Source organism: Pongo abelii, chromosome 4 (assembly GCF_028885655.2).
Source record: "Pongo abelii isolate AG06213 chromosome 4, NHGRI_mPonAbe1-v2.0_pri, whole genome shotgun sequence".
NCBI classification, from domain to species: domain Eukaryota; kingdom Metazoa; phylum Chordata; class Mammalia; order Primates; family Hominidae; genus Pongo; species Pongo abelii.
This window is the reverse complement of record NC_071989.2, coordinates 117,032,211-117,048,439: the sequence shown is the minus strand read 5'-3', so window position 1 is coordinate 117,048,439 and position 16,229 is coordinate 117,032,211. Positions and strand designations below refer to the sequence as shown.

Below are 16,229 nucleotides of genomic sequence, written 5' to 3'. Positions count from 1 at the left end.
GGAGTATAATTTGTTTCATAATTAAATTTAAAGCATCTGCATTAAACATTTTTCTGGAAAAAAAATTAAAAACTGTAAGCAGCAATTAGCTTTCAGATATAATTAGATTGTTGAGTGGAAGGTTTCATTTTCAATTTTCTACCTTTTATTATATTTTCAATTTTCTAATGAAGTTTATTATTCTTATTCATTTAAAAAATATAAACAGAGGTTACTAGTCAGAGTCTAGATAAACACTTGCTGGCTCCTGTACAAAGCTGTCTTCTTTTGTTTTATTTAACTAGGACTTGTCATCTGATTTGCATCTATGGTCCTTTAACAATTACAGTAAGACCAAAATCACCTTTCCTCAAGTCCGTCCCACCACCCAAATCTAAGTTTTTCAGTGGCATTCCTTATTATTCAGGGGCTTCATTTGTACCCATGTAAATGTTAATATGTATTTTTATAATATTTACACATTTAAACCATTAAAACATACAATGTACTTAACACAGACAATGGATCTTGATGAGGATAAAGATGATAATGATCTAGGTATTCTGCAGTTACATGGTAATATTGAGAAATATTTCAATAGCAAGCAAAGCAGTATAACAAAACAGAACCAATAATTATAAATCATGAAAAATTAATTTCTGTAAACAGAAATTAATGAGCAGTCTACAATATTATTTTTACTTAATATATTTTAATTAAAATTAGAAACGTTTTACATAGTTCTTTAAATTTTTCCTAAAATGAGTAAATAATTGTTAAAAGTAAAGCAAATCCCTTTCACTTATTTAATACTCTATTTGTAAAGCTTATGAGATTAAATTTTACTTCTGCTTGTATCTTCAACAATAGGAAGTTGGACAATGAAAAAAACTTTAAAACATACCATTAATATAGCACTTCAAAGTTTTCTTTGTTGTCAAAAGTTATTAACATAAAGGTGTTGAAAGTCACCAGAAATAAATACCAAGACATATTCATAGACTGATCACCTTCTTTTTGTTTGTCTACATATGAAAGAAGTTCATAATTCAAAAGTGATTCAAAGCATTGTGAGATTATTATATATAACCATCAAAAAAGAAGTTTTGCAGGGTGCTGTGGCTCATGTCTGTAATCCCAGCACTTTGGGAGGCCAAGGCAGGAGAATCACATGAACCCAGAAGTTCAAGACCAGCCTGAGCAACATAGTGAGACTCCATTTCTACAAAAAAAAAAATTAAAAATTAATTTAAACATGTAGAAGAGAGGTTGTGTGGAGATGTACTTGGAAAATGATATACAGTGAACTAAATATAAGATAGTACTATCACTGTTATAAAGTCTAAGTACACTGCCTTTTTCTAAATAGTGTTTTGCACATAAAGATATATAACTGAATTCCATGTGTAACTATATTCTAATAATAAATGTGTCTTTTTAAAAAAGCAGTTGACATTTTCTAGAAAATAGCAAAGTGCTATAGCCTATAAAAATACTGAGTATAGGTACAGACTCTTTTGTTATCTGGAAATGTTAAACAAAATCCTTGGAAACTTTACAAGGAGAAACCAAAGAGATTGAACATACAAAAACAATAAAACATGACATTAAAATGTTATCATGCAAAATTCTCAGATCACATTACCTGAAACCAGTTCCATAATGATGTAGACAGGCTGTCTTTGTGTGCAAACTCCTATAAGTTTGACAATATTGGGATGATCATATTGCTTGAGAATTCTAGATGAGATGAAAATATAAGAATAGTTATCATTTGAATAATAAAGCATTAATTTGTGATCACAAATAGTGTTTACAACTAGAATACTCTTGAATCATAATTCAATTTTAAAAATTTCAGTATGACCCCAAATTATGATAAATTGGATATATACAAACGAGTAAAGCCTTCCCTCAGTATCTGTAGGAGATTGGTTCCAGGACCCCCGTGGATACGGAAATCTATGCATGTTCAAGTCTCTTATACAAAATGGTGCAATAATTGCATACAACCTACATGCACACTCTTATATACTTTAAACCATCTCCAGATTACTTATAAGACCTAATATAATGTAAATGTTATATAAATAGTTGTTATACTGTATTGTTTAGGGAATAATAAGAAAAAAAAATTCTGTACATGTTCAGTACAGATGCAATCATCAACATTTCCCCCCCCCGCCAATATTTTTTTTCTGTGGCTGCTCAAATCCACAGATACAGAACCCATGGAGACAGAGGCCCAACCATATTGATACACACTGGCAACATAATGTGGATGCAAATGAGTCAATTCTCCTTAATTTAATATTCTTTTAAAAATTATTATCTACTCTGAATGATTAACAACCATGTTAAAAACTAGTTAATCTAAAACATGTACAACTCCCTTCAAATTATAATATCTGGTTTTAGCCACTACCACAAAAGTACAGCTGAAAAGTATTAGTGGGCCAAAAATTGTAAGCTGCTGGGGTAGCATATATATATATATATATATATATATATATATATATATATTTTTTTTTTTTTATATATATATTTTTTAACACACGCACTGGATTTTAAAATACATAAAATAAGAAATCATTTTATACTGGCAAATGCTACAGGGTAACCATTTCATTGGATTTTGTAATAGTTAAATACTTTCTTGATCAGGATCAATTTCAAAATGGTAGAAACAAAAGTTCTGAGAAAGTTGGATAATTGAATAATACAGTTTCAACAGAGACTTCAGCTGAAGCAGAGTAGACTTTGTTTGGATAAGGGCAAAATTTCATCAGAGGGCTATGAAAGTAGGATAGACTTGAAACCATGTCCCTAAAGAGTTAAGAAAAAAAACCTCAACACAGTAATGATCAACAAAAATTCTTGAGTTTGCAGGATAGCACATAAAAAAAGAAACAACTTGCTCAATCACTGAAACTCCCGTTGTTTATAAAAGAACTGGCTGAAATTGGTTAGAACAAATAGGGCTGACTGGCATCTGTGCAGGAACAAGCTTGCTAACATCACAGCCTGAATTTCCACTGCATGGTTCAGACTAACTCCCCCTGGATTTGCACATATGAACCATGAGATTGCATGAAGAGATAACTGTGTGTGGCCAAGGACTTTCCGGGCCTCCCATTTCCCCTTCTATCAATCACTTAGTAATTTCAAAATCTACCCCCTCAACCTTTTCTAATAAAACTATTGCTTTGAAATCATTAAGAGTTGACGTTTAATAGCAAGCTTTTCTTTTCTGAAAGACCTGGTGTCACAGTATTGGCTTCTAGCACACTGGGCAGTGAGCCCCTTCTACTTGATAATGCATTCACCTATGGGACTCCAAACATGAACTAAAAATAAACTAGATTCCCTCAAATGCCTGTCTGTCCCAATTATTTCTATTACCAAATCTTATTGTTTATTATCTTATCAACAGTTATAAATTCGCTCATCTTTGAAAACTGCTGTATACTTTCCTAAGAGAATGAAAAAGGTAACTTTGGAGAAAGATAAAAAATTTACGCATGTATTGTACATGTACAACTAAACCAAGGATAGGTATAAAAATGTTTTAGATAGACAATATAAAAAGAAAGAAATGAAAAGACAGACTGGGAATAATTCTAAAGGAAATATTCTGCTAATAACTTTGGCCTTGCAACTTCTACTAGAAATTTAAAAGAAAGGTTTAATGATGTTTGACTTTAATACTTTATTTAATTTCTCAGGTTAGAAACTGTTTAAGAAATTTGCACAATGAAGCATGAACTCAGATAATATTAAATATTTAAATATACAGTTCTAGCGTCTACTAAAGGACACTCGGAAGTTTGCATGAATATAAGTTTTGTTTTTAACATAAAACTTTATAATTTCACCTTAAAAGAAGAAATTAAACTCTACTTTGCAATAAAACAAGTTAGAAAGAAATTTAAATATTTTTGAAAATATGTGAGGCACAGTCTTTTACCTTAATACTTATGAACAACTGTAAAATAATGAGGCTGTGAATTTCAGTTGTGTTAACATGCCTTTTAATTCATCATCAGAATTTCTTTTCTGACTTGCTGACAAGTCATGAAAAAGGTTTACCACTTTACTCTGCAGATAATATTTCATAGATGCATCCAACTAGTTTAGCCATTGCCATTATTCATTTTTAGATGATGAATTAGTACACATATTAGTACATATGCATGGCTGTATGCCATGTAACTTATGAATAGTTCTCTTGTTGCCATGGAAATATTCTCCCATTGCACTTTCCTTTTAATACACAAAAACATATGAATCCACGTATCTGTTCCTTCCCCATCCATCCATCTGTCCATCAATTCATCCATTTCCCACGCACATGTCCATCCAGCTTACTCTTTCCAAAGTGGCTTTCCATTTGTTTTGTGTTTTGTTGTATATAATCAATTTTACCACTAACAGAAGAGTTTTAACTATGTGCAACATAGGTAGCAGGTATTATTTTCTATTATTTAGCTAATAATAGAAAAAAAAGAGAATAAATCATCTTAGAAGATTAGGAATGAAAAAACATGCAAACTTTAGAAGAAATGCCAGATACTAAGCTGAAATCTGAGGTTCTCAGAAATGAAACCTAACAGCTGAGAAAAGAGAAGCAAGCAGTACTATCTAAGGAGGGTAGGACAGATATAATCTAAGGAGGGTAGGATAGATATAATTATATACTTAAATGTATATGTAAGCTATACAGTTGAAGAAGAAATCTGAGGTTCTCAGAAATGAAACCTGACAGCTGAGAAAACAGAAGCAAGCAGTACTATCTAAGGAGGGTAGGACAGATATAAGTATCTACTTAAATGTATATGTAAGCTGTACAGTTTATGTATATAATACATTAATATTTTTATCATAAGCACAGTATTGCATATATACATATATGTATATGTATGTGTGATGAAAGCAAAATATCTTAACATTTTAAGAACTTGAATAATACTGCTTTTTAACACCGGGTTTGACTATGATTGCTGAATTGATCTGCAGACTATCACAAAAGCACAAACTTTTGGATTCCACACTGTAAAAGTGCTTACCCCTACTATTTCAGTAAATCACAATTTAAGATGTCTTCAAACTTACATTTTAATAAATCATTTACATAATAAATATATATTTTGATTACTTTAAATAACTCACTTGGCTTCTTGTAAAAATTTTATTTTCAATTCCTGAGGAAGATCTTCTTTACATGTTTTAACAGCAACAGAAGTTTTATCCTTTAACGTGCCCTTATATACTTCACCAAAATTTCCCTGAAAATAGAAATACATTCATTGTCTGGGGTAAATGACAGCATGTATATCTTTGCCAAATACAAGGAAAGGTACCAAAGAGGAGGAGGTGCTTACCTACATGTCAATATCACCTGTGATGAACTAATTTCTATCAGACATATGAACTTCTAACTTTACTCTATGGCTAGGACATATTTTGGCATAAAATGCCTGATTTGGCCAGGTGTGGTGGCTCACGCCTGTAATCCCAGCACTTTGGGAGGCTGAGGTGGGCGGGTCACGAGGTCAGGAGATCGAGACCATCCTTGCTAACACAGTGAAACCCCGTCTCTACTAAAAAAAAATACAAAAAAATTAGCTGAGCATGGTGGTGGGCGTCTGCAGTCCCAGCTACTTGGGAGGCTGAGGCAGGAGAATGGCATGAACCCAGGAGGCAGGGCTTGCAGTGGGCAGAGATTGCGCCACTGCACTCCAGCCTGGGCAACGGAGCGAGACTCTGTCTACCCCCCCCCCCAAAAAAAAAAAAAAAAAAAAAGGCCTGACTTATAGTGTATTTATTTTAGAAGAGAAGAAATTTTGAAATCTATTTTTTAAATTAAATCCAAAACATTACCAACAAGATAAACAAGGCTAACACACTAGCACAACAGCTATTCTTGAGTATTCTCTTAGGTTTTTTTACACTGCATATGTATTTTTTACATAGCTATAATCATATTATGCAAACTTTTTTTTCTTTTTTTTTTCTGAGACAGAGTCTCACTCTGTTGCCAGGCTGGAGTGCAGCAGCACGATCTCGGCTCACTGCAACCTCCGCCTCCCAGGTTCAGCCTCCCGAGTAGCTGGGACTACAGGGGTGCACCACCACACCCAGCTAATTTTTGTATTTTTAGTAGAGATGGGGTTTCAGCATGTTGGGCAGGATGGTCTCGATCTCTTGACCTCGTGATCCACCTGCCTCAGCCTCCCAAAATGCTGGGATTACAGGTGTGAGCCACCACACCCAGCATATGCAAACATTTTATAATAAACTTTAATGCTATTGTTGAGCAAGAAGTAACTAAACTAGAAGCCCACTATACTTACTGAGTTTTAGAGCAGTAAGATGAATGTAACTCTTAATATTTCAAGTTCACAAGTTAAAATTTATACCTTGAACTATTGCTTATTAATAAATAAAATTATTAAAATACCTTAAAATATTTTTAACAAGTCTTATATTCAATTTTTACTATTTAATCTAATAGTCAACTCAAATATTTATAAAACAATGATCATGTTTTCATAAAAAATAAACATACTTAAACAGTAAACATTCATGATAAATTTAAAAAACGAAAATTTGAGCTTCACATCTGTTATTCTCAAGAGATTGTCTTTTACCCACAATTGTCAGATTATCTATTACATCAGAGGTAGAGCTGAGAGAAGATATTAATTTACATGATTACTGCTGGGCCTCCACTTACCTAAAGCACTTACAATTCAGCTTGTCTAAAACTTACTGTTTTATTAATCAAAAGATTCTTCCTGGCTATATTACTTTTTTCAGTTACTAGAACCATCATTTGCCTTGTAAGCATTCAGACCCTACCTCCATAATACTTTTTGTCTTATTCCTTACATCTCAGAAAGGTTACCCTGATTCATGATCTCAATTCTGTTACCTAAACTGATCTCATCTTCAGCCCCTCACCTCTCCCATTCACCTACAACAGCACTGCCAGATTAATCTTTCCTAGAGAAAACTTTGATTATACTACTGCTTTGTTCAATATCCATCCTTCAATTACTATCACTTTCTTGGCCTCTATATCGCTCCACATTATAACCCCCAACTGTTACATGTGTTCTGAACTGAAATACATAGTGATCCCTAAATACGTGTCATGCCTTTTCTACATTTTTCCCTCTGTGGAAAATGCCCACCTCCAATCAGAAGCTGATACCTCATCTTTAAGTCCATTTCTTATGCCCCTTGTTCATGAAGACTTTCTTGATTTTCCCAAAACTATGTCTCCTGTCCCTGAAAACACATATCCCCATTGCCCTTTGTGTCTTTCTAATGGTTTCTGCCCTATTTTAAGAGGTACTGGCACGTACCAGGCATTTGAAAAATTTAAACATTAATTTAGCAACCATTATCCAGAGAATGTCAACTCTATCAATGGCGGTCAGGGGCACAGTCTTCAGACACCGAGAAATGACTATGCTTTCCCAGACCACCTCTTCTCTATCCAAAGAAGTGAGGAGGAAGCTCAGGACACTCATCACTCTGTATCATTCAATCATCATTCAACGCAAACCTTTGCTTTAAAGGGGAGGTGAGGGACTGAATATAAGATCAGCTTAGGTGACAGAATTGAGATTCTGAATCAGGGTAACCTTTCTAAGATGCAAGGGGTGAGACAAAAAGTCATGAAGCATGACTTCATCTCTGCTGCTGCCCTTCAGTCCCTGAGGACAAATCTTATGCCCCTTGACTGTGTTTATGTCAGTCAACGTAAGATGACCCTGTCCTAGGTTAATCTTCATCTCTCCCTCTCCAGCCCCCTCAGATTCAGCATACTTCTATTTGATCCTCCTTTCTCATCTAACTCCGACTTGCATAGGGCCTTCTGGAATTCATGGCCTATCATCATCAAAATTATATTTTCAATCTATTCTTTCATCATTTCCTTTAACTTCCTGTTCTAACAAAATCCTGGCTCTCACTTGAGAAGACCCAAATGGTGGATGAACTTCCTTTTGCCATCTAAACTTAAGTGATGACTTATTTTCCCCACATATAATCCTACTATTGCCCTGCAGATAGAACACAGTGTTCTATTACCTACTTATCGCTGGCTTTAAACCATTATCTCTCCCACATTCCTGCATTCCTGAAACTCTGAGCTTTGAAAATTTGTCACTCAATTATATTACCCACTATTCCTCACTCCAGCTGTCATTTACTGAATTTGAAAATTTTTTTTATTGGCAATTTGAGCCATTGGGTAACTGTCAGTCTACCCAGTGTCCTAATTCTTTGTAATTTCAATAGACATTTAAAGGACCTTCCAACAATTCAAACTTTCAGTTTCTTGAACATCTCTCCTCCAATTACCTTGCACTCCAATCTATTTTCTAGGGTCATATTTTAAACTCTGCCATACCAATAATGCAAATGCTCTACAACATCTATCTCATTCATTTCAACTTCTGGTTGGCTTCTATCTTTCTAGCTTACTTCCTCTTCTTTTTTGAATACTTATCCAGACTTCAAAAGTCCTTTGACTTTATAGGAACTGCCAATCTTTCGGTTCTATCACTTTTTACATCATTCTTTTATTATATTCTCCTCCTTCTGTATTCCACCTTAAATTCTATGGTCAATAATTATAACTGCCTTCCCATACACTCTCAGTTTATTTGCTCCTCTGTTAATCTGTAAAACTCCCTTAGCAAATCTACAAGTCTGATTAAATCCAAAACTCTGCCTATTCTGTACCTATAAAGCTAATATGGCTGGAGAAAAACCATAATCATGCTGACTGATTTAACTTTAAATTCATGAACACAAACCCTTAGGGGGCCCTTAGTGCTACTCAATAATCATATTATATTTCTTTAGACCATTCACACTCCCAGTTTTCTGGATGACTGCTTCTCTTCTATTCTCTTCTCAAATCTCCCATCCTCATTCTTAGCTGATGCTTTTGCTTCCTACTTCATTTCAAGAATTGAAGCAATGTAAAGAGAACTTTGGGCTCTATATTGACCCACCTACCAATTTTCCTCGCTGTTATAAAAAGTGAACTACTGTGTTTCTATTAAAGTCAATCCTCCATTGTGAACTAAATTGCATCCCCTCTTACCTACTCAAGGATGACGCTCTAGCAATTTTTCATCCCTCTCTCTTAAATGATGAATTTTCACTAGATCATTCCCAACTGCAAACTAGTATGCTATTATTTTTCTCAAGTTAAACAGTAACAGTGACAAAGCACAAATCATTCTCTTGAAACTATCACCCCACATCTCTGATTTCTTTTGCAGCAAAACTTCAAAGAATTACATCTTTGCTATCGCTAATTCTTTCCTCCCGTTCCTCTCAAATCCATTCCAAACTGGCTTTCACCTAAAGCATTCCAAGGAAATTGCTCAGCCAAGTCATCAGTGATCTTCTCATTGCTAAATCCCATCTTGTTTGGCTTTTCAGCATCATCTGACACCACTGATCACTCTCTTCCTTGGTACATACTTTCTCTTCTTGTCTTCCAAGGCATCATATCTCCTGGTTTTCTGCCTTCCTACTTGGCTGCTCTTTTCAGCCTCCTTTGGGGATTGCTTCTCTTATCTCCACCTCTTAATGTTCGAGTGAGCAAGGCTCAATCCTTGATCCTCTTCTCTTCTTCATCTAGACTCACTCCACTGTTGAATCCATCTAATTGTGGTAAGTACCAGCTATATACTAACAACTACCAGATTTGTACTTTTGACTCAGACCTCTTTTCTCTAACTCCAGACTTAATACCCAATAGTTTCCATCATCCCCACCTGGAAGTTTCATAGAAAAACTCAATACATCCAAAACTGAACACCTCTTCTCGTTCGCTGAAATCTTTTACACGTAGGACTGAAATCTTTCTCTAATACCCCACATACAGAGTCCATCAGGATATTCAATTGGTTCAATTTCAAAAATACATCCAGAACTCACTACTTCATACCACCTCCATTGCTATCATCTTAATCTAGCATCATCTTTTAGTCAGGTAAGTTCAACTGCCTCCTAACCTTCCAAGTTGTCAGCCTATTTTCATAACTCCCAGAGTAACTTTTTAAAAAAGATCATGCCATTCCTCCTCTCAAAATTGCCCACCAGCTTGCCATTTCATTCATGATCAAAGCCAAAGTTATACAATGACTTACAAGGTCAATGTAATTTATACCCTCATCACCTAACAGACTTCCTCTCCTATCATATTCCCTCTTGCTTACTGTTACAACAAAAATGTTTCCCTTGCTCTTCAAACAAATTGTGCATTGGCTATTTATGCTGCGCAGACCCCTCTTCCCTCAGATGTCCATGTGGCTAAATTTCCCACCTCCTTCAAGTCTTTATTCAAAAGTAAACATAAGATAATAAGGTTTATCTGGATTTCCTACTAAAAACAGCAACTACAACTAGTAACGCTTCCAATCCATCTATTTTTCACAGGACTTAGCACCCTCTAACATGATAAAATTTACCTATTTATTATGCTTATTGTTTATCTTCTCCTCCTAGAGAGAATATTAAGCTCCATTAGAGAAAGGATTTCTGGCTACTTGCTCATTGAAACTGTAAAATGTGTCTAGAAGAGTGCCTTGCACATAGTAGGCATTCAAAAAACACTGGATGACTGAATATTTATTGAATACCAACTATCGACTATAGCTGCATCTGATACTGTATATCAAGTACAGTCTAATAAAAGTATAGTGCTGAATACAAAAAAAAAAAAACAAAAAACCTCAGCATTCCTGCCATTACCTTATATTACAGCTTAACTCCAAAGTCTCTAACGATAGGAATCATGGCTAATTGTCTTAATTAGCCATGTACTCTTAAGCAGTATACTGTAAATGATTATTTAAAATAGGCAGTGAAAAATGTTAAATAACCATTTTCCTGTACTTAAAACTACTGGATGAAATTAAGCTACACACTGCCTCAAAGTCACAGTCTTTTATTTAAAATAAATTCATTAAGACTGACATATTACTTGTCATTGAGAAAATAATTATTATTTGAAACAGTCTAAGGAGCTAAATTCCTCCTAATACTTTATAGCATAAACTAAACACAAAAATAGAAATATTTCTCTTTAACTAAAAATATTTTTTCCATAGTACTAAAAAGTCTGTCCTTCTAAATGTATTCTGCCTTTATTTCAGTAAATGCTTTAGTTTTACAATTTATTATTTAATTGTATCATGGAAATTAATCTTTGTAGTATTTTTTGGCCCAGTCACTGCTACTGAGTTACCTAGAGCAAGGGAAAGAAGAAATATTTCCTTAAGGATGAGGAAATAAACCCAGAGGAAATAACATACGAGTCACTGCTTTTAGCTTGAGGTTCTTTAGAATTTGCTTAAAAAATATGCCAATAAAAATCTGCTTTCCAATAACAATTTGATGCTTCCATTTGGGAAAGGTATTTTAAAATAATAAATGATAAGAATCCTGCAAACTACATTATTTCAACAGAGATTTACTTTCTCAGATATTTTTTAAAAATAGGGGAAAATAATCAATTCATCAAGTTTACATTTGAATAAAAAAAGTAATGAGTAATCATTTCTTTATGTAAAATGTTGAGCCTTAATTAAGTTCAGTACTGATCACTCATGTGTATGTTAGCTTTTCCTAAATATACAGATTTTTAGCTATTTTTTTGTATCACACCATGAAGCTAAACTGAATTCACATTTTTATATATTAATGGAAATAATCACTAATTAAGTCACTAACAAAAAAGTGAATACCTATTCATTGGAACTCAATTATAAATAAAACAGTTATTAATAAATTTTCAAATAGTCCATTTGGTTAATTCTCAAGTATCTGCCATTATTGTTAAATAACATATACTTGACTACGGCCTATCAGTTCAAAGAAACTTCCAACTACATTGGAAGAAAAGGGACTTTTATTATATATAGTTGCTTTTTCTGATTAATAGAACTGGTTATAAAATTAATATTTATATTGAAACAAGTGTCTTGTCCACATTTTTAGATTGAAATATGCCCAGTGTTGTTACATACTGTAATTCTATATACAATCCTGAAATCCCAAGAGGCAGTATTTCATTTTTTTCTAAACTATCACATGTAACCAGAAACAAAAAGAACAAGACTATTAGGTATTTATTTAAACTTTTATTATCTCACTGTTTCTTTTCAAATCTCAGTTCACTAGTTTTGACTTTACTGCATACTGAAATAAAATCATTATGATTTTTAGTCCTTCCAGGGGAAAACACACATATAATATTCTTCAACGTTAAGAATCATCCTTAAATCTTTCAAAGACTTTCACACATCTATTTCAGAGAGCATCATATAGCATTGTGTTCTAGTGAATGTGTAATGTGCCTTGCAGCAATATAAGAAAAGCTTTGAAGAAAATGAAAAAATCTGCAGTCTTCACAATCAATATAGAGACTTCTGTTTATTTAGCTCAGCTGATTACATACCTTGCCCAGTAATTCTCCCAATGTGACATCTTCATGACTGAGAATCCATTTCTTGTCCTACAGCAAAGAATAAGAACAGTTGTTTAGTACAAGCAAGGGTACACTTCTTGAAGTTGCATTTGAGCCAGTGGAAGGTCGACCTAAAGGGATATTTCATTCAGACCATTCAATCAACAGCACACTAAGAAGTTATAACCCCAAGATGCTGTAAAACAAATTTAAGAAACGATACTACACAATAGGATATTAAAGTCTACATTACAGCCAAATTCTATCAGAAATCTCAGCCTTTGAAATGATAGTATCCCTGTAATTAGAACACAGCATGTACTTTCCACCAACCATAAAGTTTATGTTATGCTATTATTTGTCATTTCAAAAAGCTGTCATAAGTACATGAGGGAGTTTGATTTTACAATGCAAAATTTTCAGTTCTCATTTAATCTTAGAAATTATTTTTCTATTCAAATCATATTACTAAGAGCTAATTTTTCCACATATAAATGAGCCATGAGTTATAGCTGTCTATGACACTTCATATAGTCCCATATCTTTCCCAAGTAATCTCCTGTGGTATAATAAAGCAACAAACACCAATTACAATATCACTAGGGTGCATAAGGCCAGTGATGCAAACATATCATTGAAAGAGAGCATCTCATTATCTGATCTCAAGAACTGATTACTAGAGGATATTTTATCATTTAAAAAAAGCTCAACTATGAAATGCCACAATACGTAACGTAAGAAAAAATATGCTTTTTAATGAAGGAAGGAAAAAGGAAAAAAGTAAGATAAAAGGAAGGGAGGAATAAAAAGGAAAGAAAGAGAGGAACGGAAGAAAAAAAGGAGGGGAGTAGGAAGGAAGAGTTGGAGGAAGAGTATCCTGGTTGATATATTTTATTTATGAGTTAGGTTTCTTATTAATGTTAGAGTGTAGTTTTCCCCTCATTACAAAGACAGATTGAAATGTAATGATGATCTATGAGTTGTAACAAGTAATCAGACATCTTGAAGTAAAAATTCACCCTAACTATGACTTTAAAATGTCCTGGACAGTTATTTGAAGTGCTTTACCTTCTGAAATACCATGTGGCAAACACTCAACCAACACTCTCTGTTAGGTAAACAAAGGGACAACACTGATTTTTAAAATGCAATAGTTTTTATGCATAGTTTTTCCACCTAAATATAAAGTTAATGCTATAAAGATCCTGGAAGAAAACTTAGGAGGATAACGTCATGATCAAGTGGGTAAGTGAAGGTTTCTGAGAGAAGCACAAAACAACACTAACTATAAAAAAGAAATGAAAATTGGACCTCATCAAAATTGAAAACATTGATTCAAAAGCACCATTTAAAAAATGAAAAGACAAAATACAACCTGGGAGAACATTTTTGCAATACTGAATTTCTATCTGATAAAGCATTTGTATGAAGAACATATACAAAACTCGTATCTCAACAACAAAACAAAGAACCCAGCTCAAGAAATTGTGTAAAAAAAGTTCAGAAAAGATGATGAACAAATAGCCAGTAAGAACATCAGAGACACTTAACGTCATTAGTCACCAGTGATATACAAATACAAACCATAATAAGATAGTACTTCATTACTTCGTACCCATTAAGATACTAAAATTAAAAAGATTAACAATATCAAGAGATTGTGAGGGTGTGGAGCAACTGTAATCCTTATGTATCGCTGGTGAAAATGCAAAAGCATTTTCTTCCCAAATGCAAAAAAAGCATTTTTGCATTTGGGAAAATAATTTGGAAGTTTCTCATAAAGTTAAACATACACATCCTATGACTCAAATTGCTCTCCTAGGAATTAACCAAAGATAAATGAAAACATATCCACAAAAAGATTCATCAAAAAATGCTGGAAGCAGCTCTATTTGTAATAGCCAAAAACTAGAAACAATTCATATGTCCATCAAAAAGAAAACTGATAAACACATTTTGGTACATTCGGGCAACTGACTATTCGGCAATAAAAAGGAACTTACTACAGATGCATACAACAGAGCACTTGCAAATCATTTTGCTGAGTTAATAAATCTAGACAAACTTTACATACATAGATACTAATTCCATTTACATAAAATTCTAGAGAAGGACAATCTATAATGCTAGGTATCAGAGAAGTGGTTGCTTGGGGCAGGAGTTGAGAAAGACTGACTGCAAAAGTGAAAGAAGCAACTTTGCGGGGGGTTATAAAAATGTTCTATTCCTGGCCAAAATGGTGAAACCCCATCTCTACTAAAAATACAAAAATTAGCCGGGCGTGGTGGCGCACACTTGCAGTCCTACCTACTCGGGAGGCTGAGGCAGGAGAATCGCTTGAACCTGGGAAGCAGAGGTTGCAGTGAGCTAAGATCGCGCCACTGCACTCCAGCTTGACGACAGAGCGAGACTCCGTAAAAAAAAAAAAAAAAAAAAAAAAAAGTTCAATTTCTTGGTGTTTCATTGAACTATATATTTAAAACCTGTGGAAAATTTTATTTTATATAAATTATACATCCATAAAATTCATTTTTTAATAAAAAATAAAAGAGCTGTACTTTCCATTTGATTAGCAGTTCTGGGGTTTAATTCTCCACCCTACACCCTATATATATATATAAGCAAATGTTATTCTTCTAAGAGTGCCATCTGGCAGTCAGGAAAGTTATTTTAAAGTTGCAAACTGATTCTTGGACAGCTTTTCCACTTTAGACAATGATAACCTAGGCAGTTCAGCCCAATCCTTGTAGTGCAAACCACTGAAAAAACAGGATGAAATGTAGAAACAAAAACACAAAAAGAAAAAACAACCAAACAAAGAAAACCCCTAAACATCCATTTAAAGGCACTGGAGAGCTACTAAAATAGTGAAGTATTGACAGACTAAAGCTAGGTTAAGAAAAGAAGCCATGTCAAGGATTTATGGGCTACTTTTACCCTTGAATGTACATGGTCATTGTGAAAGCAGAAGCCAATAGGTTAAAAAATACAGAGAAAGTTCAGGGCCTGCAAGGAGAAGAGGCTCTGATAAAATACCCCAGGCTTTTAATAAACCCCAAACATACCACACTGTGGTAGAAAAAGCAACCTGGAAATGAAAAGAAGTAAGCCTACCTTCTAAACATGTCCATCATGGATTGAACCAAATTAGGGATTGGCAAACTAAGTCTGCAGACCAAACTGGCTCACTGCCTGTCATATCAAAGTTGAATTTCAGTGTCCTTAGATAATTGATCAATAGATCTACAAAAATTATCCAGTGTAAGTTATAGACAGAAAAAAAAAAGAACAGTAGAGAACAGAATGTTGGTCAGCAGAAACAGAAGGTGTGAGGGGTTGAGGAATGGAGATAAGTTGACCAAATGGTACAAAGTCTCAGTTAGATGGGAGGAGTAAGTTTCCAAGATCTATTGCACAGCAAAGTGACCATGGTTAATAATAATGTATTTCTATTTCAAAATTGCTACAAAAAGCTCCAGATTTTAAATAATCTCACTATCAAAAATAAGTTATGTGAAGTAATGGATATGTTAGTTAGCTTGATATAATCATTCCACAATATATACATATATCAAAACATCACATTGTACTCATACCCATAAATATATACAACTATTATTTGTTAATTAAAAGTAAAAATTTAAGTAATAAAAAAAGTCATGTGACTCAGTCTGTAAGAGGCAGGGATAAATGCCCGAGGAGAATTCAGTGACTACTTTGATCAGAATTTGGTACCTGCCGTTTCTGT

General features: G+C 33.8%; 1 protein-coding gene across 22 annotated transcripts in view; it reads right to left on the bottom strand.

Moving 5' to 3' along the window:
- The window catches only part of FER (FER tyrosine kinase), a 450,919-nt gene that overhangs the window by 142,062 nt on the left and 292,628 nt on the right, over positions 1-16,229 (bottom strand). For 20 of the 22 annotated variants that reach the window (XM_063724214.1, XM_063724217.1, XM_024247225.3 and 17 more), the window contains 3 exons: positions 12,473-12,529; positions 5,149-5,264; positions 1,625-1,719 (listed from right to left, as the gene is read on the bottom strand). In XM_063724214.1, the coding sequence (XP_063580284.1) occupies positions 1,625-1,719; positions 5,149-5,264; positions 12,473-12,529 (268 nt within the window). Of the gene's footprint in view, positions 1-1,624; positions 1,720-5,148; positions 5,265-12,468; positions 12,530-16,229 lie in introns of those variants that run through there. The other 2 variants (XR_008525732.2, XM_063724222.1) reach the window with 2 other exon arrangements.